Raw genomic sequence first — 23,845 nt, 5'->3', positions numbered from 1 at the left:
TATTCATCACTCCCTGGTTCCATCAGCTGAGAATTTGGTCAACGGTTTCTAGATAGGATTTTTCAAGAGAAAGTGGAAATGTGTATTTCAATGGTGAGATTTCTTGTTTTTTAAATGATAATTTAAAATATTTGTCACCCTAAATATGGCACTATCCAGTAGAACTTTTCATGATCATAGAAATATTATATGTTTGTGCTGTCCAATAAGGTAGCCACTAGTCACATCTGGCCCAGGACACTGTGAAATTTAGCTAATGTGACCAAATTAAAGTTTTTATTTTATTTAAATTAATAGGCTACTTGATTGAACAGAACAGTTTTTTAAGAGTATATTGCGAACTACTGAAACCAGTACTGCACTGTGTTGTTAACTAACTTGAATTTAAGTAAATTTTAAAAATATATATATTGTGAATTAAGCACATATATCACATTTCACCTACAACCAATTCTCAGCTTCTACTACTTGGACAAATTAGGAGCATTGACCTATATCAGTGATGTAGTTTGAAGGCCACGATGCAGACATACCTAGTTTCATTATGCTTTGCTTTACTGTGCTGCACAAATCAGAGAAGTTTTTTACAAATTGAAGGTTTGAGGCAACCCTGCCATGAGCAAGTCTGTCGGTGCCATTTTTCCAACACCATATGCTCACATTGTGTCTGTGTATCACATTTTGGTAATTCTCACAATATTTCAAACTTTTCATTGTTGTTATGTTTGTTATGGTGACCCGTAATCAAGTGATCTTTGAGCTTACTGTTGTAATTCTTTTGGGGTGCCATGAACCACACCTATATAAGATGGTGAACTTAGTAAATGTTATGTTCAGACTGCTCCACCAACTGGCCATTCCCCTGTCTTCCTCTCCCCAGGCCTCCCTGTTCCCTGAAACACAATATTGAAATTAGGCCAATCAATAACCCTTCAAAGGCCTTTGAGTGTTCAAGAGAAAGGAAGAGTTGCACATCTGTCACTTTATTAAATGTGCTGCTGAAGTGAGCACACATCTGTCACTTTTTTTTAAAATTTTTTTTTAACGTTTATTTATTTTTGAGACAGAGAGAGACAGAGCATGAACAGGGGAGGGGCAGAGAGAGAGGGAGACACAGAATCAGAAGCAGGCTCCAGGCTCTGAGCCATCAGCCCAGAGCCCGACGCGGGGCACGAACCCACGGACCGCGAGATTGTGACCTGAGCTGAAGTCGGCCGCCCAACCGACTGAGCCACCCAGGCGCCCCTGTCACTTTAAATCAAAAGCTAAAAGTGATAAAGCTTAGTGAGGAAGGCATGTTGAAAGCCAAGATAGGCTGAATGCTAGGCCTCTTGTGTCAAACAGTTAGCCACGTTGTGAATGCAAAAGAAAAGTTCTTGAAGGAAGTTAAAAGTGCTACTCCAGTGAACACAAGAATGATGAGAAAGTGAAACAGCCTTATTGCTGATACGGAGTACGTTTTTGTGTTCTGGACAGAAGATCAAACCAACCACAGCATTTCCTAAGCCAAAGCTTAGTCTAGAGCAAATCCCTACCTCTTCAATTCTGTGAAGGCTGAGAGGTGAGGAAGCTGCAAAAGAAAAGTGAAGCTAGCAGAGTTTGGTTCATAAAGTTTAAGGAAAGACACTGTTTCCATAACAAGAGTGCAAGGTAAAGCAGCAAGTGCTGATATGAAAGTTGCAGCAAGTTATTCAGAAGATCTAGCGAAGATAATTAGTGAAGGTGGCTACACTAAACAACAGATTTTCAATGTAGACGAAACAGCACTCTATTGGAAAAAGATGCCATCTAGGACTTTCATAGCTAGAGAAAAGTCCGTGCCTGGCTTCAGAGCTTCAAAGGACAGGCTGACTCTCTTGTTAGGGGCTAATGCAGCCGGTGATTTTTAGTTGAGGCCTATATTCATTCACTGTTCAGAAAATCCCATGGCCCTTAAGAATTATGCTAAATCTTATGCTCTACCAATGGAACAACAAAGCCTGAGTGACCACACATCTGTTTACAGCATGGTTTACTGGATATTTTAAGCCTGCTGTTGGGACCTACTGCTCAGAAAAAAAGATTCCTTTCAAAATATTAGTGTTCATTGTCAATGCACCTGGTTACCCAGCAGCTCTGATGGAGATGTACAGTGAGATTCATGTTTCATACCTGCTAACACAATATCTTTAGCCCACAGATGAAGGAGTAATTTTGATTTTCAAGTATTATTTAAGAGAGACCTTGCATAAGGCTATAGCTGCCTCTGCTGGATCTGGGCAAAGTAAATGGAAAATCTTCTCAAAAGGATTCAATCATTCTAGATGCCATTAAAAACATTTGTGATTTCATGGGAAGAGGTCAAAATACCATCATTAACAGGAGTTTAGAAGAAGTTGATTCCAACCCATTGATCATGGATGATTTTGAGGGGTTTATCACTTCAGTGGATAAAGTAATTATGGAAGTAAATGTAGAAATTGCAAGAGAACGAGAAGTGGAGCCTGAAGACGTGACTGAATTGTTGCAGTTTTATGATCAAACTTGAATGGATGAGGAGTTCCTTCTCATGGATGAGCAAAGAAAGTGGTTTGTTGATCTAGAATCTACTCCTGGCAGAGATACTGTGAAGATTGTTGAAATGACAAAGGATTTAGAATATAATATAAACTTAGTTGATACGGTAGTGGCAGGCTTGAGAGGATTGACTCCAATTTTGAAAGAAGTTTTACTGTGTGTAAAGGCTATCAAATAGCATTACATGGCTACAGAGAAATCCTTAATGAGAAGGAAGAGTGGATCAGTGTGATAAACTTCATTGTTGTCTTATTTTAAGAAATCGCCACTGTCACCCCACCACTCTGGTCAGTCAGCAGCCATCAACTTCAAGGCAAGAACCCTCCATGAGCCAAAAAATTAAAAACTCCCTAAAAGCTCAGATGATGGTTAGTATTTTCAGCAAGCAATAAAGTATTTTTTAATCAAGGCATATGTTGTGTTTTTTTTTTAGATATACTACTGTTGTACACTTAATAGACTATAGTGTAGTATAAACATAACTTTTATATGCACTGGAAAACAAAAATTCGTTTGACTTGTTTTATTGCAATATTTACTTTATTGTGTTAGTTTGGAACCAAGCCTGCAATATCTCCAAGGTATGCTTGTAATGAATTGTCTTTATACTCATTGGCTGTGATTGTGAGAAAGCAGCAGTGATATTACATGTTACCATAGCGTATCATTCTTTTAAGATCCAAGGGACTGTGATTTTAGATCAAGAGCTGTCTACTTTCACTGAGGGGCATTTTATATGTTAGGGGCACTATTTGAGACCCAGGACTCAAAAGTGGAATTTGGCTTTAGGAGGTAAGGTGTCCAAGTTATTTGTTTGGTTGATTGTTTTGGGGTGGAATTGGTCCTAGGAGGATGCAGAAGACCTGTGGCTATCTCTTTCAGATCTCAGATAGATTGAGATCTATTTCCTTCAAAGCACTCATCTCTACTCAGCGCTCATGGTCTATATTTTGGGAGAATGTGAGGGGAGGTGCGGGAGGGAACGGATTTAAATTATGTGATGAAACATATTTGAAATGATAACGTGGTAAAAACTATGAAAAGATAAAAGTACTATTCTGCCAAGCAAGTTCTTTCATATGATCTGAGATCACATGAAAAAGAGGTAGAAAGCTGTAGAAGATAACATCATTCCAGCAGGTGCCTGAGGACAATTGAGGATATAAAGCTGAATTTCTTTGTGGAGAGCAGCCTCCTAATGGCTGAGTACCTTTGATGACCCTTGTTTATAAGGGAAGCTTAAAGGCTTATGATGTAGGGAGAAGTGTTGTCGGACAAGTTTAGCTGTTTGTTTCTCAAGAAGACCCCCTCTTTGCTAAGTGTAATACATTGTGGAATTCTAAATTTGTGGAGTCTTACCTTTGATTTGATCCATGAGTAAATTTGTAGTTGGGTTGATTTTTTTTTTTTTTTTAATTTTTAATGTTTGTTTATTTTTGAAAGAGAAATAGCACAAGCAGGGGAGGGGCAGAAAGAGAGGGGGACAGAGGATCTGAAGCAGGCTCTATGCTGACAGCAGAGAGCCCAATGTGGGCTCTCACCAACCATGAGATCATGACCTGAGCCAAAGTTGGAGCCTAACTGACTGAGCCTCCCAGGGTGCCCCGATTCAGTTTTAATTAGAGAGACAGGTATTATATACAAAGTAGCAAATAGCAAACAGTTTATCATTGTTATTCAAATAACCATTTTTGTTTGGTTGGTTTTTAATGTTTACTTATTTTTGAGAGAGGGAGAGAGAGAGAGAGTGTGAGCAGGGGAGAGGCAGAAAGAATGGGAGACACAAACTCCAAATCAGGCTCCACGCTCTGAGCTGTCAGCACAGAGCCCGACCCGAGGCTTGAACTTACGAACCGTGAGGTCATGACCTGAGCTGCATTTGGATGCTCAACCAACGGAGCCACCCAGGTGACGTTCAAATAACTATTGCATGCCTACCAGATGCCTAGAACTGTTATAGACACTGGGAATACAATAGTAAATAATGAGAGTTCTTGCTCTCATTGAATGGAGACAGAAGAACAAATGTATTCTATATTTTAGGTAATGGTAAATGCAAGGAAGATAATATGAAGCTGGCATTCATAAAAAGATAAAGAGTAATGGAGTGGCTGTCTTCTCTGGAAGTTAGAAAAGGCTTCCTTGAGGAAATGACATTTGAAGAGGGGAGGGAGCAAACCAGGGAAGGGGACAAAGAGCTCCAGGCAGTAGAAACCACAGTGCAAAAGCCTGTCTGTTGAGATATATTTGCATGTATTCAAAGAACAGCAGTGTGGCCAGTTTGGCTGGAATGGAATGACCACAGGGAAGATTTTAGGTAACTAGGAGAAATAGCTAGGGCCTGGATCATGTACATGTGGTAAGCCATGCTTTTTTGGCTTTTTTCCCCTAAATTTCTTTGAAAGTCACTGGAAGGTAAAGTAGGATGTGATCTGTTTTATAATTTTTTTTTTTAAATTAGGAGCAATCCTAAACTTCCTGAAGAGTTGGAAGTATATGAATCATTTCAAAGTAAGTTCCCAAAGGATGTCCTGAATACTCCAGTGTGTAATTCCTACAAACAAGGATATTCTCCTATGTAACCACAATTTAACCGTCAAAGTCGGGAAATTAAGAGTCATATCATCTTCAGATCCCATTTAGTTTTCATCAGTTGTGCCAACAAATGTCTTTTATAGCCAGAGGGTCTAATTGTGCATTTCATGTGGAGCACATTTCTCTCTAGTCTCTTTAACTTTTCCTTAATTTTCATGACCTTCACACTTTTGAAAGTTACAGGCCAGTTATTATTTTTTTAATGTTTTTATTTATTTTTGAAGGAGAGAGAGAGAGACAGAGCATGAGTGGGGGAGGAGCAGAGAGAGAGGGAGACACAGAATCCGAAGCAGGCTCCAGGCTCTGAGCTGTCAGCACAAAGCCCGATGCAGGGCTGGAACTTACGAACCCTGAGATTGTGACCTGAGCCGAAGTTGGACGCTTAACCAACTGAGCCACCCAGGCGCCCCTACAGGCCAGTTATATTGTAGAAAGTCCTTCAGTGTGGGTCTGTCAAGTGTTTTCTCATGACTAGATTCAGACTATGTCTTTGGCAGAAATTTCACAGAAGCAGTGTCCCATTAGGTGGCACCCTATTTTGATTAGTCCCATTACTGATGGTATCTTCTCACTTGAATAGGGTATATCTGCGAAGTTTCTCCTTTCTAAAGTTTTCCCTTTGCAATTAATTAGCATTTTATGTAGAGGTACTTTGAAGTTATTTAAGTATCCCATTACTCATCAAACTTTCAGTCTACTCATTTATTGTATCAGTATGAACTCCTGTTATAACCAATGAGTTACAATTCATTACTATGCTTGTTCCATTTGTTTATTTATTTACTGACTTAACTTATTTTCCTGCTCTTCTTCACCTATATCGCTTATTGCCCTACCCCCATACTCTCTGGCAACCGTCAGTTTGTTCTCTGTATTTTTGGGTCCATTTCTGCTTTTTGTTTGTTTTGTTTTTTGTATGTTTTTTATATTTTAGTTACTTATATGTGAAATCATATGGTATTTGTCTTTTCCAGTCTGACTTATTTTGCTGAACATAATACCCTCTGGGTCCGTCCCATCTGTTGTCACAGATGGTAAGATCACATTCCTTTTTTTATGACCGAGTAATATTCTACTGCATTTGTACACCACATCTTTTTTGTCCATTCATCTTTGGATGGGCACTTGAGTTGCTTCCATGTCTTGGCTATTGTAAATGATGCTGCACTTAACGTAGGGGTGCATATGTCTTTTTCAATTAGTGTTTTTGTTTTTGTTGGGTGAGTATCCAGTAGTGGAATTACTGGATCATGTGGTAATTTAATTTTTAATTTTTTGAGGAAGCTCCATACTGTTTTCCACTGTAGTTGTACCAATTTTATTTCTACCAACAGTGTACAAGAGTTCCTTTTTCTCCATATCCTCGCTAACACTTGTTATTTCTCATCTTTTTGTTGCTAGCCATTCTGACAGCTCTAAGATGATATCTCATTTGGTTTTGATTTGCATTTTCCTGATGATTAATGATGTTGGGCATCTTTTTGTGTGTCTGTTGACCATTTTATTTTATTTTTGAGAGAGAGAGAGACAAAGCATGAGTGGGGAAGGAGCAGAGAAAGGGAGACTCAGAATCCGAAGCAGGCTCTAGGCTCTGAGCTGTCAACACAGAGCCCGACACAGGGCTTGAACCCATGAACCAGGTGATCGTGACCTGAGCCGAAGTCAGACACTTAACCGACTGAGCCACCCAAGAGCCCCCTGTGATTTACATTTTTAAAGCATCTGTGTCATTGCCGTGAAGAATGAGGAAGGGGGGGCAGTGTTGGAGCAGGCTGATTGCTGGACTAACGTGCTAGTGCTGCGAGTTGTGAGTTTGGGGACTGTACCAGTTACCCATTTTATCTTAAATTTAGCTTAAAACAATAAACAGTATCTCTCATGATTTCTGTGGGTAAGGAATTGAATGCAACTTAGCTAGATGCCTCTGGTTTAGGGTCTTTCACGAGGCTGCCCTCGAGATATCGTTTGATATCTCATTCACGTGGCTGTAGACAGACTTCAGAGATTTGCTTCCGCGCTCACTCATGTGGGCCTCTCCACAAAGCCATCTCTTGTGGCAGCTGGCTTAAGAGCAAGTGAAGAGAACACCTGAGATGGAAGCCACAGTCGTGTGCGTGTGTGCGTGTGTATTTTTCCTTTTTTTTTTTTTTTTGGAAGTATAGTTAACATGGTGTTACATTAGGCCAGTCTTTTAAAACCTAATCTCAGAAGTAACATCCTACACTTAATGCTGCGTTCTTTTTATTAGAAATGAGTCAGTAAATACAGCCCATACTCATGGAAAGTGGATGAAAGTGAGGGAAAAAAACCTCAGTTTCTTTCTTCCCTAGTAGGGAAAAACTCTTCCCTGCTGTGTGTTTCTCTTGTGAGTCTCCTTTACATACTAGACACTTCACTTCTGACACTTGCGGTTACCAAATGTGTAGGGATTCCCGCCCCCCCCAACCCCCCCCCCCCCCCCAACAACAAGAAAGTCTCTGACAGCAGCTGGGTGTCCTACAGTTTAACTCATTTTTGACACTGTCTGTCTGGAGATAGTGTCAGATCCCACAACAGGTAAGGTTTCAGTCCCACAGGACTGCCCCCTCTACCTCTTCCTCTGATGCCACTCACAAGCCCAGTGCTTCTGAGCAGCCAGCTATAGATTGGTCAGGAGGTTAGGGGGTGAAGCTGGAAATTCCAAGCTTTTGATCATGGTTTGGTCTTCCTGGTGACTACCCTCATCCAGGACCATCTTGAAGCCTATCTAGAGTCACCTCATTAGAACAAGAGATGCTCCTACTGCTCTTATTACTCAGGAATTTATGAGAGTGTTGGGAGCCCTGTGTCAGGGTCAGATCAAAGACAGATATTAAGGGGCGCCTGGCTGGCTCAGTCGGTGGAATGTGTGATTCTTGACTTCAGGGTCGTGGGTTCCAGCCCCATGTTAGGTGTGGACATTACTTAAAAAATCTTTAAAAAAATATTTTTTTAATATTTATGTTTGAGAGAGAGAGCATGTGCAAGGCAGAGGGGCAGGGGCAGAGAGAGGGAGACAAAGCATCCAAAGTGGGCCCTATGCTGACAGCAGAGAGCCTGATGCAGGGCTCGAACTCACAAACAGAGAGGTCATGACCTGAACCGAAGTCAGACACTTAACCAACTGAGCCACCCAAGTGCCAAAAAAATAAAATCTTAAAAAAAAAAAAAAAAAAAAGACAAATATTAAAACAATAGATGCTCCTAGTGTTATCATTAGGAAGTTGCAAAAGTCTCAGGAGCTTTGTGCCAGGAGTTGGGTACAGAAACCAGTATATATATTTTCTGTTATCCATAGAGGATTACACAGGGTATGTATACCCAGAGGCTGTGGTCATGGAGGCCATCCTAGAGACTGCCTACCACAGGGATATATTTTGAAGTAAAATGGAGGATTTGCTGATGGAGTGAATTTTGAGAGAAAAAAGTCAAGGATGACTTCAAGATTTTTGGCCTGAACTACTGGTGGTAACTGAGGTGAGGAAGATCGGGTAGGGTGGGGGAAGCAGAACTGGAAGAGGTAATGAAGAATTCTACTTTGTCTATGTTAAGTAGGAGATGCCTGTTAGAAAACCAAGTGGGAATGGTGGGTAGACAGTTAAACACTAGTCTTTAGGTCAGGATAGAGGTTGGTGATGGAGATAGGACTTCATTGTCATTTTACCTAGTGTAGTATACAATGGAACTTAGTGAATTGTAGGTAAAAGGGTTAAGTGAATCTGATCTTCAGTTAAATGCCTAGCTTTGTTTCCCTGGAAACCAGATTTGATTGTAGCAACTACAGGAGTCCCCTCTTATCCACGGTTTTGCTTTCCATGGTTTCAGTCACCCCTGGTCACCCATGGTTTAGAAGCAGGTGATCTCCTGATGTATGGTCAGAAGGTCAGTAGTAGCCTAACACTATGTCACAATGCCTGCGTCATTTACTGCACTTCCTCTCATCAGAAAAGTGTTTTATCATCTCACATCACAAGAGGAAGGGTGAGAATGGTACAAAAATATTTTGAGAGGAGGGAACTATATTCACATAACTTACTATATTACAGTTGTTCTATTTTACTATTAGTTATTGTTGTTAGACTCTTACTGTGACTAATTTATAAATTAATCTTTATCCCAGGTGTGTAAATGTAGGAAAAAGGATAGTATTTATAAGGGTTGGTACTATCCACAGTTTCAGGCATGCACTGGGGATCTTAGAACTTCACCCCTGCAAACAAGGAGGGGGACTACTATATACTGCTAGACAAAATTGATCCTTGATTGGTACATTGCATCTGGATGAGAGCAATTATAAATGCCTGGTGAGTTAGCTGTTTGAGCTTCCTTGTGTATTGCTGCTCTTAGATCTGGGATGTCCCTTGTGAGAATGGGAATCCTGAAGCTGCGCCTGTGGAGTTGTTGTTATTAGAGGTGTTAGTTTTTGTAGAGCATGAAGCCTTTAAGTCAGGGCAGCTCCTGCACCTGATGTGGCTCTCCTCTCACTTGAGCCTAGGGAGTCCAAGAAAATGGGTCCTGAACAGCAGGGTGAGCAGCTGTCACCTGCACGAACTATCGCAAAGTCTCCCAATGAGAGGAACACCTGATGTTGCCTATGGGGTGAGCTGTAGTTCTGTCCTCTTTCTGAGACGTCTGGTGCTGGAGATGGCCCGTGATAGTATATGAATCTGTAGGGTAGCTGCATAATCTCAACTAGAGAAGGATTCCCTTCTGAAGTGTCAAGTGTTTATCCTAGAAACAGGGAATTTCTTCAATAAACTTCTGTGGTTCACATACTGTTCCCTAATCTAGTGGGAACATTAGAAATCTTGTGGGAAAGAGAGTTCACTTTATCTCATCGCAAGGCTTTCATTTCTTTGACTGTCAGCAGCTAGTGAGGCTGTTGGGTCTACCAGTAGATAAACAAAAGGTGTATGTGCTGATGTGAATGTCTGGGATGGGCAGTGGAGCTCCATGTACCTTGAAAATGAAAAACTGAATGCCTAGAACCTAGCACAGTACTCAGCTTACAAATCACTTATTCAACAAATGTTAAGCATCCCAGTATGTATCACGCACTGATAGATTTACACATTCACAGTGGTAAACAAAATAGATGGTCCTTGCTATCTTGGAGTTTATAGTCATTTAATGAATGCTAGCTGGTAGACTGTACTATAACTGAGTGTCTGTTATTTTTCTTTGTTACAGTACTTTTATTTTCTTAAAAAAATCTTTTTTAATGTTTATTCATTTTGAGAGAGAGAGAGAGAGAGTCAGAAGAGCATGAGCAGGGGAGGGACAGAGAGAGAGAGGGGGAGACACAGAATTTGAAGCAGGCTCCCGGCTCTGAGCTGTCAGCACAGAGCCCAATGCAGGGCTTGAACCCACGAACCGTGACATCATGACCTGAGCTGAAGTTGGATGCTCAACCGATTGAGCCACCCGGGTGCCCCTTATAATACGTTTATTTTCTTATGTAAGTTCTATTCTCTTATAGAATCAGCAGTGAGATTTTAATTTCTTTTTCAGGAGTTTATATGAGCTTAACCTGACTGAACAGAATACTCAAAGTATTTCAGTAGATCACAAATAGTCTTTTATGCCATTATACTCTTAACCATTTTGATTATCCTTAATTTTATCTCTATAGCCACAGTAATGCACCAAAGTCTTTATTTCCTTCCTTCTTCCTTCCTCCCTTCCATCCTTCCTTCATTTCCTTCCTTCCTTCCTATTTTGAGACAGAGAAAATCTTAAGCAGCTTCCACACTCAGCACGGAGCCATGGGGCTTGATCCCATGACCCTGGGATCGTGACCTGAGCTGAAATCAAGTGTGGAACACTCAACTGACTGAGCACCAGGTGCCCCCTTTATTTTCATTTTTATGCTTGTTAGCTTTTGCCTAGAATTAGTGACAGATTGGGGTGCCTGGGTGGCTCAGTTGGTTGGGTGACTGACTTCTGCTCAGGTCATGATCTCACAGTTTGTGAGTTTGAGCCCCACATCGGGCTCTGTGCTGACAGCTCAGAACCTGGAGCCTATTTTAGATTCTGTGTCTCCCCCTCTCTGTACCCCTCCCCTGCTCATGTCTGTGTCTCTCTGTCTCTCAATAATAAATAAATGTTAAAAAAAATTAAAAACAAAAGAATTAGTGACAGATAAACCAAGTAAGTAGTTAGTATCTATATAAAATTTGACAAAGGAAAATGTTGAGAGTAAAATGGTGGAAAATTTGGGCTCTTTTATGCATAATAGTATAAAATTACTGTTTCTACTTCTATCAAGAGTTTTTTGAAGTGTTGGAACCCTGAAATCCTTTAAATCAAGTTAACCAAATATGGCTTACCTAGATATTTCTCTACTATGTATATACTTTTTTCTCCACTTGGTGGCACCTTCTGTTCATTTCTAAGTAACATCTTTTCTCCCTCAATGTAGTACAGCCAGTCTCTCCTTGTATATTGATTTTTCTTATTAAGATTAATGGTTAAATTACTGAGGTAATAAAATAAATACACTATTTTCCAAATAATAGTGTATGTTGAAAATTTCCTATTTTTAACAGAAAATTATTTTTGCCTTGAAGATTTTTCCATAGCCATAGCGTAATTAACACGTTTTTACTCTTGTGAGGATCCCTTTTCCTTGTGGTCAGCTTTTTTTCAGTTAGCATATGATGTTCTAGATGCCTTTGTAGAAAAATAGGGTGCAAGTTAGGGAGACTGAGCGTGATAGGAATCAAAGTTGCTTCATAGGTTTAGGTTTGAGAGGTTGGATGGTGTCACCATTCACTGGGATGGGAAGACTGGGAGAAGAGTAGGATGGGGAGTGGAGGATTACGGTCAGATTCTCTTTGGATATAGTAAATTTGAGATACCTATCAGAAATCCAAGAGAATAGATGTGTCAGGTGACCAGCTGGTATATAAATCTGGAGTTTAGGACAGAGGTTGAGCTGGCAAAGAAAAATGAGAAGTACCTAGCAAGGTAAGAGGGAAGGCAAGAGAGAATAGTGTTTCAACAAAGATGAGAAGGCTAGCTGAATTGATTGATGCTGAGAGATTGCTTGAGATAAGTAAGGACAGAGAAGCATCCATTTGGTTTGGCAGTATGAAGTTCATTGAGTCTAAATGGGATCTGTTCTTAAGAATGTGAGAGACCAGAAAAGTTTAAAGAATCTGGCAGGGGCCAGGGATAATCTACATAACCCCTGAGAGACAACTGTCGACATTTGGCATATTTCCTTTAGTCCTTTTAAATAATTTTTTATGTCATTGTTGTGTCCATAATCATACTCAGTTTTTTTTCTCTTAATATTATAAGCAAATTTCCAGGTTATTAAAACAATCAGTACAATTACTGTTAATTTTTTTCTAATTATAAAAATGTGTAATTGTTATAGCAAATTTGGAAAACCCAGAGATACATGAAGTGGAAATAAAAATAAACTCCTTGGCCTAGAAATAAACACTGTTAACATTTCTTTTTTTTCATTTTTTTTTTTTTTTTAATGTTTATTTATTTTTGACAGAGAGAGATACAGAGCATGAACGGGGGAGGGGCAGAGAGAGAGGGAGACACAGAATCCAAAGCAGGCTCCAGGCTCTGAGCTGTCAGCACAGAGCTCAACACGGGGCTCGAACCCATGAGCCATGAGATCATGACCTGAGCTGAAGTCAGACGTTTAACTCACTGAGCCACCCAGGCACCCCTGAGGATCTGCATTTAAAGAGAAGGAATATTTCAAATGGATCACAGTGTGGAGAACAGATTACGATTTGTTGATCATACCCTCTTTAGAAGAAGGTTTGTGATTATAAATAACTATATATAGATATGTGTGTGTAACAGTATTTTGTTTGCTGGCCTCCTTTTCTCACTTAATAAATCACAAACATTTTCCCCATTTCACTAAATATTCTGCTTGTCAGTTTGAGATTTTTAGCATCTAAGGGGCTTTTGATGTATAAAGATTAATGGAAATTTGGATTTAAAATGAATATACTGTTTATTACAGCAGCAATCTATTACCATTTTTTATTTTAGTTCCAGTATAGTTAGCATACGGTGAACTGTTAGTTTCAGGGGTACAGTATAGTGATTCAGCTCCTCCCTACACCAGCCTGTGCTCATCACAAATGCACTCCTTAATCCTCATCACCTGTTCAACACATCCCCCGACCAACTCCCCTCTGGTAACCATCCGATTGTTCTCTGTAATTAAGAGTTACAGCTGCAATTTTTAAAACCTACTTGTTCTTCAGCCTTGAGGTCCAATTTACAAATAGGATAACAAGATTAGTAAATTGAACATTTTTGCATAAAAATAAAGAACAATTATTTTCTCTTGTTTGATAAACTCAAATGGAAAGGATTAAAATCTCCTAAACAATTATCTCCTTTTTCCAGTTTAGTTAATTACATTCCTTTCAACATTTTAGGTCACAATTATAAATGTAGGATATATATTTTTTCAATATCTTCAAATGCCCAAAGTAGATAGATGAACAGACCTATCAAGCAAAATGTTCTTAAGCCCTTAAATGACTCATGTTTAATCACGCTAGAAACTTAAGGGTCGTCCTCACAGGTCTTTTTTCTCTAATATCCAGTCAATCAGCAGGTTCCATGTGATTACTTTCCGAATATGTCCCACATCTGATCACTACTTCTGTCACTATTACCCTGGTCCAAACCACAGTTAACTCTTGCTGGAAACTTCTACCACAACCTTCCAACTGGTCTGTACATTCTTGCAGCGCACTAGTATTCTCCACATACTCAGTGATTGGAGTGGTTATTTTACAAATCTCTGCTCAGAACTCTACATCAGTTTCCCGTCATGATGACAGTGAAAACCCCAACTCCTTACAAGGCCTTGTGTGCTGTTGGCCCTGCCAGGCTCTGCATACACTGTCCTGTTCACTGCCCCGCCAACTCTTGATGTAGCCACTCTGTCCTCACTTTCCCTTGAATGGTGAGCATGCCCACCTCAGTCGCTCTGTACCAGCTGTTTTCCCAGATGCAACATAGGTCACACCTTTACCTTATACAAGTGCGTCCTCTGGTGGCTCCTCAGTCTACCCTATCCAGAAGAGCCCTTTCCTTTCACACTGTGTCCTCTTCCCCTGCTCTAGTGTTTTCCTTGGTAGCACTTATCTCTGCCTGGTGTTTTGTTATAGAGTATTTAATTTATTGTTTCCCCAACTACCATGCTTCTTGATCATAGCAACTTTGTTCACTGCTGTGTCGCTAATGCCTAAAATGGTGTTTAACACATAGTGGATGCTCAATAAATATTTGTTGGATGAGGGGTGCCTGGCTGGCTCATTCGGTTAAGTGTTCGACTTTGGCTCAGGTCATGATCTCACAGTTTGTGGGTTCAAGCCCCGCGTCAGGCTCTGTGCTGACATCTCAGACGCTGGAGCCTGGTTGAAATTCTGTGTCTCCCTCTTTCTCTGCTCCTCCCCTGCCGGCACTCTGTCTTTGTCTCTCTCTGTCTCCCAAAAATAAATAAAAACATTTCAAAAATTAAAAAAAAAATTGTCGAATGAATGTAGATATACTGTCTTACTTGAAACAACCTTTGTTTTTTGTTTTGTTTTTTCTTAAAGTACACTTCACACACAGCGCAGAGCCCAATGCAGGGCTTGAACTCATGACCCTGTTATCAAGACCTGAGCTGCGATCAAGGGTTGGATACTTAACCAGCTGAGCCACCCAGACGCCCCTAATTTTGTAATTTGAATACAGTAATTGTCTTTGCTTCTTCTAGTTGATCCATAAATGCTATGTCTGTCACTTCTTTTACAACTTGTATTTGAATTTGAAGGTAGATTTACATATGAATTCTATTCTGACTTTAACCTGTCTTTGCATGAGCCTGCAGGTGATTAGGGGAGAGGCAGAGATAAAGGGAGAGAGAATCCCAAGCAGGCTGTTGCACTGTAAGTGTGGAGCCTGATGCAGGGCTCGAACTCATAAATCATGAGATCATGATCTGAGCCAAAAATCAAGAGACAGACACTTAACCAACTGAGCCACCCAGGTGCCCCAACCTGTCCTTTCTAATACCTTTTCCCACTGAATCGTTTGTTTTGTTATAGTCTTTTAAAAATATTCCCCTGAATAAGTTGCCAGCTATCAGCAGCAGAGGATGTCTTCCTTTGGGTGCATCTGCTTAATCCAGCCTCTTTCGGGTCAGGGGTGTTGTGTAAAATACTACTTGACCTGAACCGAAATGAGTGTTATTCAGCACACTGTGCTGCGAGATTCTTTTCAAAACAGATCCTTCCTAGTGTTTTATTTTCTGCTCCAGAAAATCAGAATATTAAGCCACTGTGCTCTAAGAACTGCAGACTGCCTGCTTAGGTAGATTTTCCTGTGTTTACAGAATGTTACTCTATAACATTTCTCTGTTAAAGTGTATTAATTATACGCAGAAGACAAGATTTTGATTTTTAAAGTTCAGCTTTTGTTGAATACATTTCACTTACTATTCAGTGCTTCATTTAAGGTCAATTCTCACTTTTTTTTTAATTTAATTTATTTTTTTAATTTACATCCAAGTTATCATATAGTGCAACAATGATTTCAGGAATAGATTCCTTAATGCCACTTACCCATTTAGCCCATCCCCCTCCCACAACCCCTCCAATAACCCTCTGTTTGTTCTCAGTATTTAAGACTGTCTTATGTTTTGTACCCCTCACTGTTTTTATATTATTTTTGCCTCCCTTCCCTTATGTTCATCTGTTTTGTATCTTAAAGTCCTCATATGAGTGAAGTCATATGATATTTGTCTTTCTCTAATTTTGCTTAGCGTAATACCCTCTAGTTCCATCCACATAGTTAGTTGCAAATGGCAAGATTTCATTCTTTTTGATTGCCGAATAATACTCCATTGTGTGTGTGTGTGTGTGTGTGTGTGTGTGTGTACGTACCACATCTTCTTTATCCATTCATCCATCGATGGACATGTGGGCTCTTCCCATACTTTGGCTATTGTTTGCAGTGCTGCTATAAACATTGGGGTGCATGTGTCCCTTCGAAACAGCATACCTGTGTCCCTTGGATAAATACCTAGTAGTGCAATTGCTGGGTCATAGGGTAGTTCTATTTTTAATTGTTTGAGAACCTCTGTACTGTTTTCCAGAGTGGCTGCACCAGTTTGCATTCCCACCAACAATGCAAAAGAGATCTTTCTCTGCATCCTCGCCAACATCTGTCGTTGCCTGAGTTGTCAATGTTAGCCCTTCTGACAGGTGTGAGGTGGTATCTCATTGTGGTTTTGATTTGTATTTCCCTGGTGATGAGTGACGTGGAGCATTTTTTCATGTGTTGGTTGGCCATCTGGATGTCTTTGGAGAAGTGTCTATTCATGTCTTTTGCCCATTTCTTCACTGGATTATTTGTTTTTTGGGTGTTGAGTTGGATAAGTTCTTTATAGATTTTAGATACTAAGCCTTTATCTGATATGTCATTTGCAACTATCTTCTCCCATTCCGTCGGTTGCCTTTTAGTTTTGCTGATTGTTTCCTTCACTGTGCAGAAGCTTTTTATTTTGATGAGGTCCCAGTAGTTCATTTTTGCTTTTGTTTCCCTTGCCTCCAGAGACGTGTTGAGTAAGAAGTTGCTGTGGCCAAGATCAAAGAGGTTTTTGCCTGCTTTCTCCTCGAGGATTTTGATGGCTTCCTGTCTTACATTGAGGTCTTTAATCCATTTTGAGTTTCTTTTTGTGTATGGGGTAAGAAAGTGGTCCAGATTCATTTTTCTGTATGTTGCTGTCCAGTTTTCCCAGCACCACTTGCTGAAGAGACTGTCTTTTTCCATTGGATGTTCTTTCCTGCTTTGTCAAAGATTAGTTGGCCATACATTTGTGGGTCCATTTCTGAGTTCTCTATTCTGTTCCATTGATCCAAGTGTCTGTTTTTGTGCCAGTTCTATACCATCTTGATGATTACAGCTTTGTAGTATAGCTTGAATTACGGGATTGTGATGCCTCCTGCTTTGGTTTTGTTTTTCAAGATTGCTTTGACTATTTGGGGTCTTTTCTGGTTCCATACAAATTTTAGGATTGTTCTAGCTCTGTGAAGAATGCTGGTGTTATTTTGATAGGGATTGCATTGAATACGTAGATTGCTTTGGGTAGTATCAACATTTTAACAATATTTGTTCTTCCTATCCAGGAGCATGGAATCTTTTTTCCATTTTTTTGTGTCTTATTCAATTTCTTTCATAAGCTTTCAGTAGTTTTCAGTGTATAGATTTTTCACCTTCCTGGTTTGATTTATTCCTAGGTATTTTATGGTATTTGGTGATTCTAACATTTTTCAAAGATGAGTTGTTGGCAACTTTCATAGCTGGAAATAAGGAAATAAACTACCTATTAGTCTTGGGGCAGAAGGAACTGCTTTTAATTTCAGTTTCCAGAATAAATCTTTATTGTGTTCAAAGGTTGTCAGTGTATATAGTACATGCTAGAGATAGTCTCATGTAGAAAATTTGAGGTTTCTAGATTAAAAGTTCATTATTTGAACTTTTTCCATGTAATTTCAGTGAATGACTTTGCATGATGGAGTTGGCTTAGAAAAAAATTCCATTAAGGTTGACTGAGAGAAAGTCTGTCTGCCACTGAAACATCTGGGAATACTTTAGATTGAGTGATTAAAAAATTTTTTTTTTTTTTAATGTTTATTATTTTTGAGGGGGAGAGAGAGACAAAGTGCGAGTGGGAAGGAGCAGAGAGAGAGAAGGGGACACAGAATGTGAAGCAGGCTCAAGGCTCTGAGCTGTCATCACAGACCTGGATGTGGAGCTTGAATCCATGAAACGTGAGATCATGACCTGAGCTGAAGTTGGATGTTTAACCGACCGAGCCACCCAAGTGCCCCTAGATTGAGTGATTTTTTAACAAAAGAAATGGTGGCTTAAGTGGTATGAAATGGAGTTAGATTAGAAATGGACAGAACCTATTTATGGTCTCAAAATAAAAGACAAATGACTTGGGGAAGATTTTAAAACTGCCTCTAATTGGTCTGAATTAGAAGAAGGATTTTTCTTTTTAATAGCTTAATTTCTTCTTATAAAGTAGTACATTTTCATTATAGGAAATTCAGAAAGTAACAAAGGAAACAAAAATAACCTATTATCCTATCACGCAGACAAACCATTCACACAAATCACTGTTAACATTTTGACATATTTTTTAAAGTATTTATTTTGAGAGACAGAGTGAGTGAGCATGAGTGGGGGAGGGGCAGAGAGAGAGAGGGAAAGAGAGAATCCCAAGCAGGCTCCACATTGTCAGCACAGAGCCTGACACAAGGTTCAAGCTCATGAACCATGAGATCATGACCTGAGTTGAAATCAAGAGTTGGAGCTTAACCGACTGAGCCACCCAGGCACCTCAACACTTTGATATATATTCTTCTGATCTCTTTTTCTATTCATACAAATCCTTTTGTTTTTGTTTTTAATGTTAAGTAGGCCTTTTGAAGAAGTAGCCTGGGTTTAAATTCTGGCTCTACTACCTTGGGCAAGTTTTTAATAATTCCCCAGTTTCCTCATTTATTAAATTAGGATAATAATATCTATCTCATAGAGTTGTTATAAGGATTAAAGGAGTTAGTATTTGTAAAGTATTTAGAGGGGCGCCTGGGTGGCTCAGTCGGTTGAGCGGCCGACTTTGGCTCAGGTCATGATCTCACGGTCCGTGAGTTCGGCCCCGCGTCAGGCTCTGTGCTGACAGCTCAGAACCTGGTGCCTGTTTCAGGTTCTATGTCTCCCTCTCTCTGACCCTCCCCTGTTCATGCTCTGTCTCTCCCTGTCTCAAAAATAAATAAAACGTTAAAAAAAAAAAAAAAGTATTTAGAATGGTATCCATGACTTATAAATGCTATGTAAATACTGTTAAATAAATTAAGTGAATAATCTGCCATTTAAACTTAACATACGGTGAACATTTTCTCAAAGTCATAAAATATTCTCTGTAATACAATTTTTAATGATGTTTTAGTCTTCTGTCATGTATATGTCATGAATTATTTTAAAAAAATTTTTTTTATGTTTATTCATTTTTGAAAGACAGAGAGAGAGACAGAGCACAAGTAGGGGTGGGGCTGAGAGAGAGGGGGATACAGAATCCGAAGCAGGCTCCAGGCTCTGAGCTGTCAGCACAGAACCCGATGCAGGGCTCAAACTCAGGAACTGTGAGATCGTGACCTGAGCCAAAGTCGGATGCTCAACTGACTGAGCCACTCAGGCGCCCCTATGTCATGAATTATTTAAGTATTCCGTTTCATTCTTGGTTTTATTCTTTCCATTTTTTTCACTAATATAAATAAAGCTGTGGTCAGTGACCTTGTTCTTAAACATTTACCCACATGTCTCCATTTCCTTAAGGCACATTTCTGTGGGTAAAATTGTTGCATCCACGAATGAACATGTTTTGAAAGTGTTCGGTACTTCTTGCCAAATTGCCCTCGATTTACATTCTTAGTGTATATACATTCAGTTGTATGTGAGTGTTAGTCTCTATAATTTCACCAGTGTTGGGTATTATTACTTTTTAAAATCTTTGCCAGTTCAGCAAATAAAAATATATCTGATTTTATTTTGCATTGCCTTGATTGAGCTTTTTGTGTTTGCCATTTTTACTTTTTTCTTTTATGATTCATCCTTTAATGGCTTTCGTCCATTTTTCCTTTGGACATTTGACTTTTTCTTTCTGATTTGTAATGATAGGTGAACTACTTTTCTGTATATGACAAATATTTCCCCATTTGTTTTATCCTTTAATCTTGTTTGACATAGACATTTCAGTTTTTATGTGGTAGAATTAACACTTTTTCTTTATGCCTTTTTGCTTTTAATGTTAATCTTAGAAATGGTTCTTCACATTCTATAGATATCAATATTTTATGAATATAAATATTCACTCATGTTGTATCTGAGCATTATTAATCTGTCTGGAATCTATTTTGATGTATGCCTAGGGAAATCTAACTTGATTTCTTTTCAACAAAATTCATTATTCTAGCATAATTTGTTGAAAAATATTTAGTTGCCCCAATAATTTGAAATGCCAGCCTTACCTTATATATACTTTAGTCTGTTTGGAGAATTTTATTCCATAGTATTGTTCTTTTTTACCAGTTTTTATACCATTCTAATGTTTGCAACCTTTAATGTCTGATAATGCCCATCTTCCTGATTGTTAGGGGTTTTCAAAATTTTCTTGGGTAGGCTTTCAGCTGATCCATAGAAATATAATTGTCAAACCCCGTTGGGATTTTGATTCAGCTTGCATTTAGAAATAACAGTTACTGAGCCAACAAGGTTTGAGTTGGCTATCTTGTGATGAACTATTTTTGTCTTTTAAATGTTAGATTTATCATTCCCATCCTGGGGTTATTTAGATAGCTCTCAGGATTTTGGCAGATACTTAGATGCTATCATAATCCTAACCCTATTTCATCTCTTGATTGTAATTTAAGTTTCTTGACCAAAAGGTTCTCTTCAACCATTGAGAAGCTGTGTTCAAGCCTCAGCTTGGTGGCATATGTGCTTTGGGACCTTGGGAAAGTCATTTCAATTCTGTTTACTCAGTTTTGAAATATGAGATACTTAGATTAGTATGAAGTAAGTAACTGAATGGTATGTGTGGATATGCTTCATAAACTAAAGTGGGAAAGAATACTAGTTTTAGTATGATGAACATTTTTACCTCAAAAAACAATCATGTTTTTCTTTAGTCTTTCATATCCATTTAAAAAAAACATTATTTGGGGCACCTGGGTGGCGCAGTCGGTTAAGCGTCCGACTTCAGCCAGGTCACGATCTCGCGGTCCGTGAGTTCGAGCCCCGCGTCAGGCTCTGGGCTGATGGCTCGGAGCCTGGAGCCTGCTTCCGATTCTGTGTCTCCCTCTCTCTCTGCCCCTCCCCCGTTCATGCTCTGTCTCTCTCTGTCCCAAAAATAAATTAAAAAAAAAAAAAAAAAAAGTTGAAAAAAAAAACCAAAACATTATTTAATGCCTGGGTGGCTTAGTCAGTTGAGTGTCTGACTCTTGATTTTGGCTCAGGTCATGATCTCACGTTTCAGGAGTTGGAGCCTCGTGTCTGGCTCTGTGCTGACAGCACAGAGTCTGCTTAGGATTCTGTCTCTCCCCCTCTCCCTCACTTGTGTGCTCTCTCTCTTTCTCTAAAAGATGAATGCATGAACAAACAAATACTAAAAAAAAATTTAATGACCCAGCTGAAAATCTGCTTTGCAAAAACTGTTTGGTGTGGAAATCTAGAAGGTATGATTTATTTAGCCTTTATTTAATAATACCATACCAACAACAACAGAAAGGTTACATCAATCTAGCAGATTATAAACATTTTCTTGTTTCTTATAGCTCTTTATACTGCCATCATGAGAATAAATTGTTGCTCACTCATTCCTTGATTCTTGCCTGTAGCCTTGCTGGATAAACATTTTCAGATTTTATGTATTGTGGTAAAAATATTTTTTAGTTTTCTTGAGCATTTTCTATGTCTCCCTGAGATCTTCAGTCCCTCATTTAAGTAACTGGATAGACATATATCAGGTTTGGACTCTGTTTTCTTAAATATCATTTTAACCTTCAAGAGTCTTGACAGCAATTATTTAAATAAAATTTTTCTGTTATTTTGTTCACATAAATCAGTTTCTTAAGCTGCCTCAGCAAGGTAAAAGTTAAATATTTCTGTTGTGCCTTAAGCTTACATAAAGCCCCTTGATAAGTATCAGCCTTAGTTTTGACAACTAATCCCTCCTTTGAGTGGCTAGTAGAGCCTGTCTCATTGCCTGCCAGCATCTCAGTTGGGGCTCATGTTCATAGTCGCAGTTTACTGGTCCACGTCATTTTCCCTAATCCCCAGTTTCTGTTGGAGGATGTGAGAGAGACACCAACCCTGTGTGTACAGATGTCTTCATTCTTTATTGTGTTAGCTGATCATGATACAATGTCTTCAGACACAAATATAGCAATAGTAATAATAATTTATCTCCTCTGTTTTTGGTTTTAGCCAATACCTAGCTATATCTATCAATTACTACTAACAGATATTCTTAAACATAAGTAGCGTCATAAACTTTTCTCATTAATGTAGTCTTATTTTACTGAAACCTCTTCTACTTGTCCTTTTCTCTATAGCTAGGAAATCCCCCCTCCCTTTTTTTTTTTTTTCTTGGAGCTGCCTTTCTCTGCCTGTTCCCTCCCCTCATTCCCTTTTCCCATAACATCATCCTTTCTTGTGAGCTTCCAGCCTTGCGGAATCTGGTACGAATCCTCTTTCCGCTTCCTGTCCCATATAAACTCAGTGTTGCTTCCTGCTCAGTTCTTCTATTTGTCCCTTGGACTTTGATCCCTCCTTTTTCTGTCCTTAGTGACAGCTTCACTGTCTTTTTCCTTTCTACTCCATGCACCCAGCTTCCTTTAAATTGTTAAACACTTAAAAACTGAAATACTTGTGAACTTTAGGCTGTGATTTAATGTTTTTAATATAACAAATTGTATGTTCTGTAGTATTCATCTGAAGCTTGAATTTAAGGTGCTTGCAGAGATCTCTTCTTCAGCAAGAGCCTCTCAGTTTTAAACTAGAGCTTCATCAGCCAGAGCAGCCTGAGCATACCAAAACTCCAGATCAGCCTCTAGCATCTAATAGCAGTGCTGTATTTCATCAATTCTGAAATACATTTTTACCTCTAAAATTAGGGTACATATTATAATCAATAGTATCATGAATTAATTGGCAGCATGTTTTTCTTAGAGATAACATATAAAATGGTGTATATTTGAAAATTGATAGTGTCGTAGATACGATGAAATATAGTAACAATAAAAGCAATAGCTAACATCTTTTGAGTACCTACTGTGCACAAGAATTTTTCTAGGGGCTTTATGTGTATTATCTCATTTCATCCTTATGCCATCTTTCAGAAGTCAGGATGCTCAGTTGAAAAAGCTAAGGCATAGAAGTGCAGCTAGTAAGTGAGGGAGCTGAGATTTGAGCTCAAGCCACAGAATAGCCCCAGAGCTGCCCGCTTAGCTCACCTGCCACCACACCATCCTGCCTCTTCATAACTGTCTTTCTTTTCCTCTTTAAGGCATCGTTGGCTTCACTCTATGACTGATGATCCTCCAACAACAAAACCACCTACCGCTCGTAAATTCATTTGGACAAACCATAAGTTCAATGTGAGTGGCACTCCAGAACAATATGTACCTTATTCTACCACTAGAAAGAAGATTCAAGAGTGGGTCCCACCTTCAACACCTTACAAGTAAAGACGATGGAAAATAATTTAAACATGTATAATATGGGGCTCTTCGTGTAATTGCACTTTTACTGATTAAAATTGTTTGATTAAGCAATGTCTTTTATGCCTTTTTGCCCTTACCTTTGTCATTCATGAACTGCAAAATAGAAGCTTACAAACATGTGTAATTGAAGTAGACCTCTGTTGGGGTGTATTCCCCCCTTGCTGCCGCGGGCATGGCTGTGCTTCAGGACATTGCCTCACATAGTTGACCGACAGGGGAAGGCCTAAAGCTGAGCTGAGTCCAGCAGACTTTATTGTGGGAATCTGAAACATGCTGGGACACAGGCTGAGTCATCAGAGCTGAATGGCTTTGATGGTAGCTCTCTAAGGGGAAGGTTATCAGGG

The 23,845-nt window shown here is 39.2% G+C and overlaps 1 protein-coding gene across 1 annotated transcript in view; it reads left to right on the top strand.

The window, feature by feature from the left end:
- The window catches only part of NDUFA12 (NADH:ubiquinone oxidoreductase subunit A12), a 29,278-nt gene extending 5,730 nt beyond the window's left edge, over positions 1-23,548 (top strand). The window contains exon 4 of the mRNA XM_007085626.3: positions 23,285-23,548. Coding sequence (XP_007085688.1) covers positions 23,285-23,465 — 181 coding nt within the window. The 3' untranslated portion in view covers positions 23,466-23,548. The remainder of the gene's footprint in view (positions 1-23,284) is intronic.
- Positions 23,549-23,845: the final 297 nt, after the last annotated feature.

The sequence above is a fragment of the Panthera tigris genome, chromosome B4 (assembly GCF_018350195.1).
Source record: "Panthera tigris isolate Pti1 chromosome B4, P.tigris_Pti1_mat1.1, whole genome shotgun sequence".
In the NCBI taxonomy this organism is placed as follows: domain Eukaryota; kingdom Metazoa; phylum Chordata; class Mammalia; order Carnivora; family Felidae; genus Panthera; species Panthera tigris.
Note: the sequence above shows the minus strand (reverse complement) of the source record. Positions and strands in the feature narration are given on the sequence as shown.